Here is a 14,973-nt window from a genome sequence, read left to right as displayed (position 1 = left end):
GTCACAGTACATCAGGACAGTCTCATTGAAAAACATGTATCGGTATTCTAATGAGATTTCAACATTTGCATTGGTGGTGGCAGTGTAGATGAGGTGTAAAATCAAAGCTGGTGAATGGATAATCTCTCTCCTGATTGGTTTACATTTTTGACCTGAAAATACAGTACATAAACAAACACATATCAATGATTACGCGCACGCACGCACGCACGCACACGCACGCACGCACGCACACACAAAGAAAGAAAAACAGAAAAGTAAAAAGTAAAAAGTGTGTGTGTGTGTGTGTGTGTGTGTGTGTGGACTGCCACAACAGCTTCCCGCGTCTTACTTGTTTAACTTAGTGCAAGGTATGTAGGCTGTATAATGTATAGGCTTACTCCAATAATGTACCCTGTAGTAATAGTTTACATGGTTTATAGGCTGTAAAATGAAGCAGTGATTGTGGTTGTATTGTTCACAGTAAGGTTTGGCGGTGGGACGAATATATCGCCAACTCTTCTCTCTTTTTTCTCTTTTATTTTGAAAAATAATACTCAACCTTATCAAAAAAATCAAACTCTTCAAATGTAGCCCAATTAACCTGTACAGCGAAATAAAGTGTGAGCATAAATGCGATTCGATTTGGGCCAGCAAAACTCATAGCAGCCGCCGGTGGAAACCCCTCCTCCCCTTCTAACGCTGCCCCAGCAGCAGGGCGGCATCGCGCCGCAGCATTGGGGCGGGGAAGTTACTGTAGTTGTTGTGTTCATTACTTCCGTCACTCCGGACTCAGTTTAATAATATACAGTCATACCAGAATGCACACTGATGTCTCCTGTCTCATCACACGCGACGTGCTTCAATGCACGACCCGTGAAGTCGGGGGAAGCTTTAAAAATAAATAAAAGAAAAAGAAAAAGACGAGGGGTGACAGCAGTTAGCAACAAGCTAAGCTAACACCACCACCTTTTATAGCCCGTTAGCCTGTCTGATTCAACTCCACTTCATCTCCGTCAGTTTACTCTGACGCGTCTGACACCGGCGCTGCAAAAACAGGCAGATCTACAAGCTCTCAACGTGTCACGTCCGAGGCGCGTTAATAGCTTGTAGATCTGCCTTTTTTCCCCGACCCATAACCTGCTGTGAGCTACTCTCACATTGCACGAATAATACTATTGATGATTTTGGGGCAGACGATGGGCGATATGCCAAAATGTTCCTATCGCCCAAACTTAGTTCACAGTAGTTATTATGGGATAGGCATCATACACAATTACCATAATTAGACGTGAACCACTCACTGTTTGATAACATTTCTGTAATTATATATAAAACAAATAAAAGACCTGTAGCAGATCATAAACCTTTATTAAAAGCTTTGCCTTTACAAACAACACTGTCAACCAAATATGATCTTGAAGGAAAGGAGTATTTCTAAGGGCCGATTCATACTCCTATTTTACCGCTGTAGTGCCGAAATGATTTCGGCTCGTCAGAAATTTTAGCACCGAAGAGCCGACTTAGGACGGTACCCGCCCCCCCCCCCCCCCCCCCCCCCCCCCCCCCGAACCTCAAATGACGTCACATTGTAGGCTCTACAGAGCCGGACCGACTTTTATTCGGCTCTAAAATAGGAGTATGAATCGTGCCTTAGGCTGTCACGATACTCGACAAGTAGCGAAAAGGTACCGAAATTGACGTTCGATACGGTACACCAAAAAACAAAAACCATATCGCGATTCTCCTTAATGTCACTCACACACATGTGCGTTGATGTTGTAGTGTGAAGCTCTGTAGTGTTTAGTTAGTTTCGTTGTTTCATCATCTTCACAGTAATAATACGGTTGACAAAAACGTATTTGTCAACACAAGGTTACAATAACATAGTTGGAGGTGATCAAAATGAATAGGCTGAAGCTGAAAGCTTACTAGCAAGGCGTTTGTGTTGGTGTGCCTCAGTGCGGCAGGAAACCTCATTAGGTTCAGCAAAGCATTTGCAACAAATTGCAACTAAATGGTTTGTCTGCCTGTATGAGTCTGTTTATTTTTTAAATATCATTTAGACAGGAACTTTTTTTTTTTTTTTTTTACAAACTGTACAAGAAAAGGGCTTTCCTCCAAATGAGGCCTTGTGTTTTATAATTCCCTAGTTTACCCAAGCCTTCAAGGTGCTTTCACCCTGTATAAGACCCCTGTATGTGTCATCATGTGTGATTTCAGAGGACCACTTTGACTAAAGCCTTTATCACAAACTTTGCAATTAAAGGGCTTTTCCGCTGAATGAGTCATCATGTGTGTTTTTAAAGCACTGCTGTGACTAAAGCCTTTACCACAAACTTTGCAAGTAAAGGCCTTTTCCCCTGTATGAGTCCTCATGTGGGATTTCAGATGACCCATTTGACTAAAGTTTTTACCACAATATGAACAGCTAAAGGGCTTTTCCCCTGTATGAGTCCTCATGTGTAATTTCAGAAGACTCATTACACTACAGCCTTTACCACAAACTTTGCAACTAAAGGGCTTTTCCCCTGTATGAGTCCTCATGTGTGTTTTCAGTTGATTCATTGTACGAACGGCTTTACCACAAACTGTGCAAGCAAAGGGCTTTTCCCCTGTATGAGTCCTTGTGTGTTTGTTTAGGTCTGCACGGTGAGTAAAGCCTTTACCGCAAACTTTGCAATTAAAAGGCTTCTCCCCTGTATGAATCATCATGTGTGTTTTCAGACTACACATTAGACTAAAGGCTTTACCACAATCTTTGCAATCAAAGGGCTTTTCCCCTGTATGAATCATCATGTGTGTTTTCAGACTACACATTAGACTAAAGGCTTTACCACAATCTTTGCAATCAAAGGGCTTTTCCCCTGTATGAGTCCTTGTGTGTTTGTTTAGGTCTGCACGGTGAGTAAAGCCTTTACCGCAAACTTTGCAATTAAAAGGCTTCTCCCCTGTATGAATCATCATGTGTGTTTTCAGACTACACATTAGACTAAAGGCTTTACCACAATCTTTGCAATCAAAGGGCTTTTCCCCTGTATGAGTCCTCATGTGCGTTTTCATTTGAGTCAATTGACTACAGCTTTTACCACAAACATTGCAACTAAAGGGCTTTTCCCCTGTATGAGTCCTCATGTGTATTTTCAGAGTACTCTTTAGACCAAAGCCTTTACCACAATATGAACAACTAAAGGGCCTTTCCCCTGTATGAGTCCTCATGTGCGTTTTCAGATGAGCCAATTGACTACAGCTTTTACCACAAACATTGCAACTAAAGGGCTTTTCCCCTGTATGAGTCCTCATGTGTATCTTTAGCTCATCACTGCGAACACAGCATTTACCACACACATTGCAACTAAAGGGCTTTTCCCCTGTATGTGTCATCATGTGTGTTTTTAAAGCACTGCTGTGACTAAAGCCTTTACCACAAACTTTGCAAGTAAAGGGCTTTTCCCCTGTATGAGTCCTCATGTGTATCTTTAGCTCATCACTGCGAACACAGCATTTACCACACACATTGCAACTAAAGGGCTTTTCCCCTGTATGTGTCATCATGTGTGATTTCAGAGGACCACTTTGACTAAAGCCTTTATCACAAACTTTGCAATTAAAGGGCTTTTCCGCTGAATGAGTCATCATGTGTGTTTTTAAAGCACTGCTGTGACTAAAGCCTTTACCACAAACTTTGCAAGTAAAGGCCTTTTCCCCTGTATGAGTCCTCATGTGGGATTTCAGATGACCCATTTGACTAAAGTTTTTACCACAATATGAACAGCTAAAGGGCTTTTCCCCTGTATGAGTCCTCATGTGTAATTTCAGAAGACTCATTACACTACAGCCTTTACCACAAACTTTGCAACTAAAGGGCTTTTCCCCTGTATGAGTCCTCATGTGTGTTTTCAGTTGATTCATTGTACGAACGGCTTTACCACAAACTGTGCAAGCAAAGGGCTTTTCCCCTGTATGAGTCCTTGTGTGTTTGTTTAGGTCTGCACGGTGAGTAAAGCCTTTACCGCAAACTTTGCAATTAAAAGGCTTCTCCCCTGTATGAATCATCATGTGTGTTTTCAGACTACACATTAGACTAAAGGCTTTACCACAATCTTTGCAATCAAAGGGCTTTTCCCCTGTATGAGTCCTTGTGTGTTTGTTTAGGTCTGCACGGAGAGTAAAGCCTTTACCGCAAACTTTGCAATTAAAAGGCTTCTCCCCTGTATGAATCATCATGTGTGTTTTCAGACTAGACATTAGACTAAAGGCTTTACCACAATCTTTGCAATCAAAGGGCTTTTCCCCTGTATGAGTCCTCATGTGCGTTTTCATTTGAGTCAATTGACTACAGCTTTTACCACAAACATTGCAACTAAAGGGCTTTTCCCCTGTATGAGTCCTCATGTGTATTTTCAGAGTACTCTTTAGACCAAAGCCTTTACCACAATATGAACAACTAAAGGGCCTTTCCCCTGTATGAGTCCTCATGTGCGTTTTCAGATGAGCCAATTGACTACAGCTTTTACCACAAACATTGCAACTAAAGGGCTTTTCCCCTGTATGAGTCCTCATGTGTATCTTTAGCTCATCACTGCGAACACAGCATTTACCACACACATTGCAACTAAAGGGCTTTTCCCCTGTATGAATCATCATGTGTGATTTCAGAGTACTCTTTACACCAAAGCCTTTACCACAAACTTTGCAAGCAAAGGACTTTTCCCCTGTATGAACTACTGTGTGCCTATTCAGATGTTCCTTATGATTAAACATTTTGCCACACTCTGTACAACTAAAACGTTTCTTCCCTGTGTGCTTCTTCATAGAGTGAGTTTGTTTTGTGAGCTTGTGGCTTAAAGACAATGTTTGTTCTTCCACATTTTGTGTCTTGCGTAAAGTCAGTGCGTTTAAAACCGACTGACCTTCCCTGGTCTCCTCCCAGTCATCACTGTCTTCAGTGACGTCAGATTCAGAACATTGTGAAGAGAGGAGCTGCCCAACTCTGGTTGGTTGTGATGTTCGACAGTCCTTTACATCAGCTTGTGTTTTCATGTGTTCAGTTGATGTGCTGGCTACTGGTTCTGGCTCTCCGTTTTCATCATCATCTTCACTTTTCACCGCTTGCAATGCCATCGGCTCCTCTGGTCTTTGAAGTAGTTCCTCTTTAATATGTGAAGGTTGTGGTTCCTCCTGGACCAGACTGGGGCTCCTCTCCTCATGTTCAGGGAAAACCTCCTCTTTACACACATGGGTGGTAAGGGAGTCTGGGGGGGATATAATACAATGAGAGAAAAACATTAAAGGTTTGAACTTAACATGCCGTGTTTCCTCTGCTTTATGGCTTTCCCAGTTGAAATAACTTCAGCTGTAAATACATTTTCCATTTCCAAACTGTAAGTCTATTCTCATTCATAAACAAAATGTAATTTGCTGCAAACATTCTAATTTATCAAAACTTGCTCGGAGCATATTCCAGTTCTACTTGTTGGTTGATAAGAGGATAGCCCTACAATAGCACAGAAAAAGAAAAAGAGACAAAGAGAGAGAGAGAGAGAGAGAGAGAGAGAGAGTGAAACGTACCGATGTCCAGGTTGTTTTCAGGTTCCTGTTTAACACTCCAAAACATCTTCACCTTCAGGCTGGACTCTGCACACTGGTCTGCAATGAAGGAATAGAATAAGGACGGAACATTAATGATATCATAACCGAGCACACTGCTCCACAGGCTGGGAGCGCCTGTGGGGCAACATTCGATGTAATTTCCGGTTGGGACGTTATCCAAAGTGGTCCCCCTCCATTTTAGTGGATGAGAGGAAAAATCTTCAAATGTGAGTAACTCTTGATCTAAATCAATCCGTCCATAAAAAGTTATGTTTTTGACGCGGTCCCGTCGCTTGTCGCGTTAGAAGTTGTCGATCGCCTCGGGGGTGTTTTGGTGTTGTACAATAGCCACACCACTCTAGAGTCGATCGACAACAACGGGAGGTAAGAATAAATCTATCGCGACTAGCGACTGGACCGCGGAGCGCCGTCTAACACAGGATCACACACTTTTTTCATAATTAGACGGGATGATTTAGATCGCGAGTTATGAACGTTTTAAGATTTTCGTTGTCGTCCGCTAAACAGGCAGGGAACATTTTCGATGACGTGTCACTGTTGTGCAACACCGAGGATTGGGCAACAAGCGCTCCTAGGCTGTGGAGCGATGCTACCGGTTTTGATATCATTAATCTCCGTCCTATTTATCAATCTCCGTCTCGGGCAACTTGACCGTGAACTTGACGGTGATCTCCGTCTGGGGCCCTTAAACTGTTAATCACGTCACTTCACGTGTCAATGAAATTGACACCGTTAAAATGAATTTGCGTGCGTTAACTTTGACAGCCTTATACAAATGTAAAACAAATCTTCAAGTAATAAAGCTGAAACATGAACTAGTGTTTTGAAGCAGAGCGCTACTGGCTATCTGGTTTGACTCGGTCGGATTTTGACTTTTCTTTTCTTCTTTTTTTTCACCAAATGCCAATAAAATAATCTGGGTAGCGCATATTTAATAGAGTCGGTCGGCAACCGGAGACCAATGTATTATATTGCGTGGCCTGAGTACTGCGTCCCGTGGATGCAGAGGTTGTTGGTGTATTGCATCCCATAACTATAAATTGCGTTTTGGGATGCAAAACGCACCCTATTTTAATCTCTGCTGATGTCATCACTATTGGCCAGCAACTCTACATCTGACCTTAAACCTCAGATCAGACCTTAGATCTCCATATATGGATATATTTCAGAACCTGTTCTGATATTCCACATGCTGATCCTTCCCCATCCATCCTCTTCGATGTCTCCCTTTTGACTATACTTATACCATTCAAATTTCAAACTCTAGACGGGCCTGCCCCAAAGTTATTAGTGCAGCCCATCAGCCGGCGAAAACTGGAGTTCTCAACAGGCCCGAGAATTAAGGCCCGGCCCTACCTGGGCCCTCATCAAACCCTGTACACTCAAGAGAATCTCCCCGCTACTAGAGATGCAACCGATCCGATATTATATCGGGATCGGCCTCCGATCCAGCTTAATTAATGTATCGGAGATCGGATTTGACGCCACCAATACACGCTCCGATACAGGAGGGGGAAACGTGTTTAATGTTTACTACAGTCCGTCCTGCACAGACAGTGCAGTGAGCGAATCCAACCTCCAGTATGTACAGACTGCAAACAGAGACTATAGAAAAAAGCCCCACTAAGGTGCAATATGCAAGAGAATGGAATCACTTACAGACTTAACAGTATTCGAAGTATAAAGTTTACCCGTCGTCGCACGGATCAGTCAAGTCACTGCATGCGCAGTTCAGTTGTGTGGTGGAGCGATCATCTCCACACTACAGCTGCGTTCTGACATTGTTGTTGATGAGATTGCTCTTGTAATCCATTCTTCTGCTATATATTAACTGCACACACGTGCTGTTTAGCGCTATGTGATTCAATCTTTGTAACTTTATTATTGCCATTGAAAAAAATGCTGCTGTGACGATGATGATGATGAAGAATAAGCGCACGTCGTCGTCTCGGTTAAATCCGTCTTTATATAATTGGCTCAGTTATCAAACCATGACATTGTTGTTTAGTTTAGTGCAATTCTTAAGACAAAGACAGAGTTTGCAAACTAAAGTATCATAGACTCAAGACTGAGCTTCTCTTCTTCCCAGCTAAGTCCTGCCCTATGCGGGAGCTAACTATTTCCGTAGACAACACCCTGGTAACGTCTGTCCCAACAGCCAGGAACCTTGGTGTTGTCCTGGACAGTCAGCTCTCGTTTAAAACTCACATCACAGCTGTCACTCGATCCTGTAGGTTCACACTATAACATACGACGAATTAGACCGTTCCTCACCCAGGAATCAGCCCAGCTCCTAATCCAGACAACAGTCTTGTCAAAACTTGACTATTGTAATTTGCTCCTTACTGGCCTACCGGCATGTGCACTTAAGTCTCTCCAAATGATCCAAAATGCCGCAGCTCGTCTGGTCTTCAACCAGCCAAAATTCTCACATGTCTCCCCCCTGCTCCGCTCCCTGCACTGGCTCCCAGTCACTGCCCGCACAGAATACAAAACTCTGATGCTGGCATTCAAAGCAACCAAAGGTATGGCTCCCCCATATCTTGCAAGCATGATTGAACCCTACAAACCCTCCCGCGCACTCAGATCAGCCAACGCAGGAAAGCTGGAAGTACCCTCACTAAAAACGCCGGGACAACGCTCCACACGTCCCAAACTCTTCTCCCTTCTGGCCCCAAAACTGTGGAATGCACTCCCCGTTGCAATAAGAACTGCAGCATCACTCCCAATCTTCCGCCGTAGTCTGAAGACCCACCTTTTCAGACTCCATCATGGCCCATAGCACTTATCCTACCCCCTTAGATAGCACTTTTTAGACTTAGATAGCATTTGAAACAGACTTATAGCATGTCATGTAGACAGCACAATAATTGCATTGTATATAGTCATAGCACATCATAGTACATATGTATAGCATAGTATAGTATATATGTATAGTTAATATGTATAGTGTCATTATATAGATATGTTCTAGTTACGTTCTTAGCTTACGCATGTTTCTTGATAAATGCATTTTATATATGTGATATATTCCCATACTTTTGTTCCTGCCTAATGTAAGTCGCTCTGGATTAAGAGCGTCTGCTAAATGCCTAAATTGTAAATTGTAAATTGTTATAAACACAACACCAGCACCATAACAAACGTCCTGAGACCTGAGGTATTTCTCCCCGAGTTCTGTCGGTAAGGCTCAAGGCTTTTGTCACATGATAGCGCAGCTGATTCCAGGCATCACATTAGGGGTAAAAGGTACCACTGTACATAGCAATAATAATAATTACTATTATTATTATTATTAATAAACCATAGTATTAATTAACAGGTTACATGCAGGCATCACTTTAGGGGTAAAAAGGTACCTTTGCACATAATAATAATAATAATAATAATAATAATAATAATAATAATAATAATAATAATAATAATAATAATAATAATAAACCATAGTATTAATTAACAGGTTGCCATTTCCTTAAGGTTTACAGGTTAAACACTTATTCTTATTTTTAAACACTTAACCATAAACATCCCCTCTTTGAATTTAAATGTAAGGCATTTGTACATTCTTTGCTATTTAGAGATATGATGTGGATTACAGCCTTGTGTAACATTACACAACAAACAATATTAATAGTATGACTGCTCTATTGTTTGAAGCCTATTCTACAATTGAAAAAAATCACACCCGTGTGAAGTGAGGGGCACTCTTATTAGCTCAGACACTATGATGTAAATTCTCCATTCATTGTAAACAGGAATTTAATGTTTGTGTAAGACAAAAATCTACACTTAGCTGAATATAGGAGGGGCTTGCGCCCCTCAAAAATAAGGGGACTTCCCTCAAGTCAGACCACTCGTTAGTCAGACCCATGCTGCGGGTTACAAATCATTGTGGCTTGGGTTAGGTTAGGGTTTAGGATAGTGTTAATAATGGTCTGACTAAATTGAGATCTCTAACCAATGCCACGCTACCAAAAATAATGTCAATGCGCATTTTGTATTTAAATTTTTTGCTATGTAAAATATCGGATATCGGGAGTGTATCAGGAAATTTCAAAAATGTATATATCTGATCGGATCGAAATTGAAAAATCAGTATCGTTGCATCTCTACCCGCTACCACCGATCTCCATATACTGTATGGAGCTGAACTGCTCTGACATTCCATATGTTGATCTGACCTCACCAAACCCTGTACACTAAGACATACTCCTTATATGGCCAGTACAGAATTCATTCAACGTTGATCTGACCCCCATGCCAAAGCGTCAGCGCTCGCCCAGCAGTTGGCGTGCACACGACCTTGCTTCTCGCCCTCAGGCGTCTTACTGGTAGTGTAATAGTGTAATTAGGGTAATGGTGTAATAGTGTAATTAGGGTAATAGTGTAATAGTGTAATAAGTGTAATAGTATAATAGTTAGTGTAATTAGGGTAATAGTATAATATTGTAATAAGTGTACTAGTGTAATAAGAGTAGGCTAATAGTGTAATTAGTGTAGCTGCGACCATAGGTCACAGATTACTATGAAAACCTGCAAAACCTGTCTGTCTGTACGTCCGTCGGTTGGTCGGTCAGGCACACCTCCATATGGTCACGTCTCGTGATTTTGGTTATTTTTTATCGTCACTTTGTATGAATAACTTACCTCTTATGCATTGTAGCAGCATGAAAATCATCTAGTCTTACTACAGCACTTAGTTTGGCGAAATATCACCACTAGGGGGCTCCCATTGATCATACTACAGCACTAAAAACATGTAATTTATATACATTTATTAGTGAATACATTATTCCCATTGATTTGAATAGGAAAATCTAAAACTCCATTGCGGGTACTTTTCTCTCTTTTCTTCCCTTTTTTTTGCAAATACATGCTGTAGTACAATCATAATTACACCATTGATGTGTGATGTAAATTTGGTGTCAATGCTCTGCATATAAATAAAGTTATTGAATATTTTCACTTTCGGCGTTGCACTTTGTAGACTAACCGCTAACTAACTAACCTAACCGCTCAGCTAAACGACATATAGCCTATCATCTATTAACCTCGAAGGTGGCTTTTTGGGATTCAAATCAAGTTGTAGTTTTTTTCTTTATCTAATCAGGATAAGAATGAGATTTAGTTTTGTGATTTAGGAATGTTTCATTCCTGAGCTATTGAGCCCGGAAGAGCGAATCTGTTGCGAATCTTTTTCCATCTTTCAAGTCTATCTTACGTAATGTTGCGATAGGAACTATAACATTTAGGGCAACAGGGTAAGCACCTTATATTTTGCATTTGTAGGCCTATAGGCTACTGTCCAGAGTTCCACGGGCTCAGCTGTTGGCTGATCTGCACTGCAGTGTCCACAGGGGAAAGAGCACCAAGACGCAAAATAAATCTGCAAGTCTTAATCTAAGGCTACCTTGTAGTTTGATGTTGTGTGTCATTTTTGAAACGATTATAGCCTATTTGCTGTCCGTGGCTATGGATTAGATAAGTGTATAATTCACCCTAGGGTGTAGACTTTGTAGTTTGATGTTGAGTGTAACACATAGGCCTACCTGCAGTGTGTAGTTTGATGTTGTGTAGAGTCTCCATCTCTCTCTGGAAGAGTGATGAACGTCGCGGCAGCAAATGAGGCGCTAACACAAACACTAGCTCTTGACATCAAGCGTCTACAACAAACACAATATATCCTCTCACACCGACGTCATGTGTTCATTTATCTTCACCCCTATACACACTCCATTTGACACGTTTTTAGTTGCCTCCTTTATGAGACGTTTTTCCACCGAAATACTAGAGTTATAATGTATAAATATACAGTTATAAATCGGTTCAGTTGTGAGTTGTGACCACGCTATAGCCTGATGAGGCACTGTTTTTCTAGCAAATCTAAGCTAGCAAATATAAGACTTCCGGGGGACGATCTCTTCAAAATAAGAGTATCTTCTAGAATATTGAAAAAAATATTAATTTGCACATTAAAACTATAAATTAAGCATTTAAACGATGCTATAGGACACACATTATGTTTCTGTGTAAAAATAAGTAATAAGTAATGTTTCTGTGTACAGATAAGTAATTAAAAAGTTATCTAAATGGATAAATGCTATTCACTGGAGTGCATGGACTTTATAAAGTGGACACTGGACAAAAATCCCTGCTATGTATCGACTAGTGTGACATATGCCCATGTCCGGGGAGACCTCCTCTACAACACCACACTGTCCGCTAAGCAGCAGAGGTGTAAAAATTAAATTGGCACACCATACAGCGAGGTGTTGTAGAGGAGGTCTCCCCGGACATGTGCGTATGTCACACTAGTCGATACATAGCAGGGATTTTTGCCCAGCGTCCACTTTAGTTCACTTTAGTCTGGAAATGGGATATTTTTTTATCTTTCACCTCGCTGTATGGTGTGCCAATTTAATTTTTACACCTCTGCTGCTTAGCGGACAGTGTGGTGTTGTAGAGGAGGTCTCCCCGGACATGTGCATATGTCACACTAGTCGATACATAGCAGGGATTTTTGTCCAGTGTCCACTTTAGTCTGGAAATGGGATATTTTTGTATCTTTCACCTCGCTGTATGGCGTGCCAATTTCTGTTTTACACCTCTGCTGCTTAGCGGACAGTGTGGTGTTGTAGAGGAGGTCTCCCCGGACATGTGCATATGTCACACTAGTCGATAGATAGCAGGGATTTTTGTCCAGCATCCACTTTATAAAGTCCATGCACTCCAGTGAATGGACTTGGGCACTCCAGTGCATGGACTTGGGCATTTATCCATTTAGAACTTTTTAACGTTATTTCATTACTTATTTTTACACAGAAACATAATGTGTGTCTTCACAATAACTGTAATGTAATAATAATACTAATAATGTAATGTAATAATTATTTAATTAACTACGCTTTTATTCTGAAAGCAACCGGATGTCTTAAATTTGCTAGCTCTCAAACAGGAAGTTCTAGATTTGCCAAAAAGACGGAGCCTTAACAACGCTCTAGGTCTAGGAACTGTTGCCTTAATAATGCCTTCCGCCACCTGGTGGAGGGAGTGTGTAATTGTCACTGAAAAAAAGAAAGACTTCTAATATCACTGTCTGGGGTTTCTTACCCAGGGTGACCAGATCCAAATTAATTGAATTGTACGCCTGTTTCATTGTTTCATTGTTTCATTTCAGTTGAGGGACAGAAGTATCGCTTGTATGGGACGGGACGGGGATAGCAACCTAATAGGCCTACTTAAAGGACAACTTTAGTAGATCCCGTGATCTTTTGTGGCCAGATGAAATTTCCTGGGGTTTATTAGGACTATAGTAAATAATTAAAAAATAAATCGCTATAAAATGTTGTAAAAAAATACATATTTAGCCCCATGCTCGAATGCCCCCGCCCCCTGTCAAAAACAGCTAAAATCCCTAAAACGAAAGAAAGCAGCAAATGCAAATAAATAACTCATCTTTTAGTTTCTCTAATAACATCCTAAAACATGAACCTTGGTTGAAAAAAAACTAAAGTTGTCCTTTAAGTTGCTATGAAATGCCGTAATTGCAGGTAAAGAGGCAATGGGAGCTTTACACATTGTGCCTGCCAGTCACAATGTGGGACATCATGGTCTCAATTTGTGGGACGTCCTGAAAAGTCTTGGAAATGAGGGTCTGTCCTACTCAAAGAGGGACAAGGGACATCATGGTCACCATAGGTGCACGGTCTAGAAACGTTACTTCACAATATTAACAAAGAATACCAGCACTCACAGAACTATCTTTAAGGCACGTTTATTGCTAAAGTTAGCTGCTGCAGACTACTACTACTACTACTACTACTACTACTACTACTAGTAGTCTACTACTACTACTACTACTACTACGCCTACTACTACTACTACTAATAATAATAATAATATTACACGAGAGGGTGTGCGTTACTGTCATGAATGCCTGCGTTGCTGCAAGAACGAGCCGAAGGTTATTTCTGTAAGCAGCGCTGAAGTGTAATATTGCGATTTGCGAACAGTTATCCTTAAAACTAAGGTTTTCGCTAAAAAAACATGATTGTTTAATGACGAGTCTGCTGTGCTCTGGGAGTACAACACGGCTGAATTATTTGTTTTAATTAGGTGTTCCATGATGCTGGTTTGAAGCATGGCTAGAAGGTTGTTTCAACCAATCAGATTGCTTCCTCGAAACGACCTGTTGTATAATACATTTATCAGCCTGGCCAAAGCCAGGCTAGCACACATCACCAACTAAAAGAAATCTGCAGTTCTCCACTAGGCGAGTTCTACAATTGACCACCCGGTGGCAGTATTGATCCACACACACACACACACACACACACACACACACACACACACACACACACACACACACACACACACACACACACACACACACACACACACACACACACACACACACACACAGAAATCGTCTCCTGGCTCCTGCTGATCACACACAGGCCATTGGGGAGCACACAAACCATAATATCCATCGGAAATCAATGCAAACTTAGTGTTTGTTGGGGGGGGGGGGGGGGGTGCTTGAGGGTAAACAGGGAGTGAAGTGTGTGTTCCACCTGTGTATTACATTCTGTCTGTCTGTGTTGATTGATTGATTGATTGATTGATTGATTGGTGTACTTATTAACAGGTTAGGAAATTACCGTAGGCTACATTTCAGGCACAACTCAATACAAAGCTGTTAACTGTGGACGACACCATAAAGCATTACACTTGTTTACAATAGGGTCCACCATTCATCATAAAATGTGTCTGTCTGTCTGTCTGTCTGTCTGTCTGTCTGTCTGCAGTCTGTCTGCAGTTATCCCAAGACCTGAGCTGAGGCTGATTCTTCAAATAACTCCTAAATCAGTACAGTTCTCACACAAGATGAACAAGCTTGCAGCACTGCACGAAGTGGCGCGCTGTGAGCTTTTATATCTGCTATTTTTGAACAGGCAACGCAAAAGTCTAAAAATGATGCCTTCAGTTGTAGTTAAGGGAAGGCACTTCCAATGCATTTGGGCCGTAACCCATTTAGTTAGAACTGTTACACCTTTAGAATCAGACGTCATCCCCCCTGTTTGGCCTTCTGCCCATCAAAAATGTAAATGCCCTAGCAGCCCCTGGCACCTGAGGCCACTGTGGCCGTGATGGCCTGCCCGGATGCAAAGAATTAAACAATTATAGTTTTTTTATCCGATGACCTTGCTGCCCTGGCATTTGGGGACCAAGCCCGAAAAAGGGTTTTTTAGTCCCTTATTGTATTTGTCTGTATTCTTCTCCTTCTTCTTTTTCCGCCAAAAATAGCAGTTCTTGGCTGAATGGTCTGGCTGAGTCGGTTTTCACGAAACATGGCAATATTTGGCTATGCTTAACGGTGAG

At 41.5% G+C, this 14,973-nt stretch overlaps 1 protein-coding gene across 2 annotated transcripts in view; it reads right to left on the bottom strand.

The window, feature by feature from the left end:
- The window catches only part of LOC306941504 (uncharacterized protein), a 29,874-nt gene extending 18,441 nt beyond the window's left edge, over positions 1–11,433 (bottom strand). Inside the window, exons 1-3 of one of the 2 annotated variants that reach the window (XM_079527013.1) lie at positions 11,142–11,433; positions 5,551–5,628; positions 2,036–5,234 (exon numbers count right to left, since the gene is read on the bottom strand). In XM_079527013.1, coding sequence (XP_079383139.1) covers positions 2,146–5,234; positions 5,551–5,628; positions 11,142–11,178 — 3,204 coding nt within the window. In that variant the 5' untranslated portion in view covers positions 11,179–11,433 and the 3' untranslated portion in view covers positions 2,036–2,145. Of the gene's footprint in view, positions 1–2,035; positions 5,235–5,550; positions 5,629–11,141 lie in introns of those variants that run through there. The other variant, XM_079527016.1, reaches the window with a different exon arrangement.
- Positions 11,434–14,973: the final 3,540 nt, after the last annotated feature.

Source organism: Electrona antarctica (genome assembly GCF_951216825.1).
Source record: "Electrona antarctica genome assembly, chromosome: 17".
Taxonomy (NCBI): Eukaryota; Metazoa; Chordata; class Actinopteri; order Myctophiformes; family Myctophidae; genus Electrona; species Electrona antarctica.
Note: the sequence above shows the minus strand (reverse complement) of the source record. Positions and strands in the feature narration are given on the sequence as shown.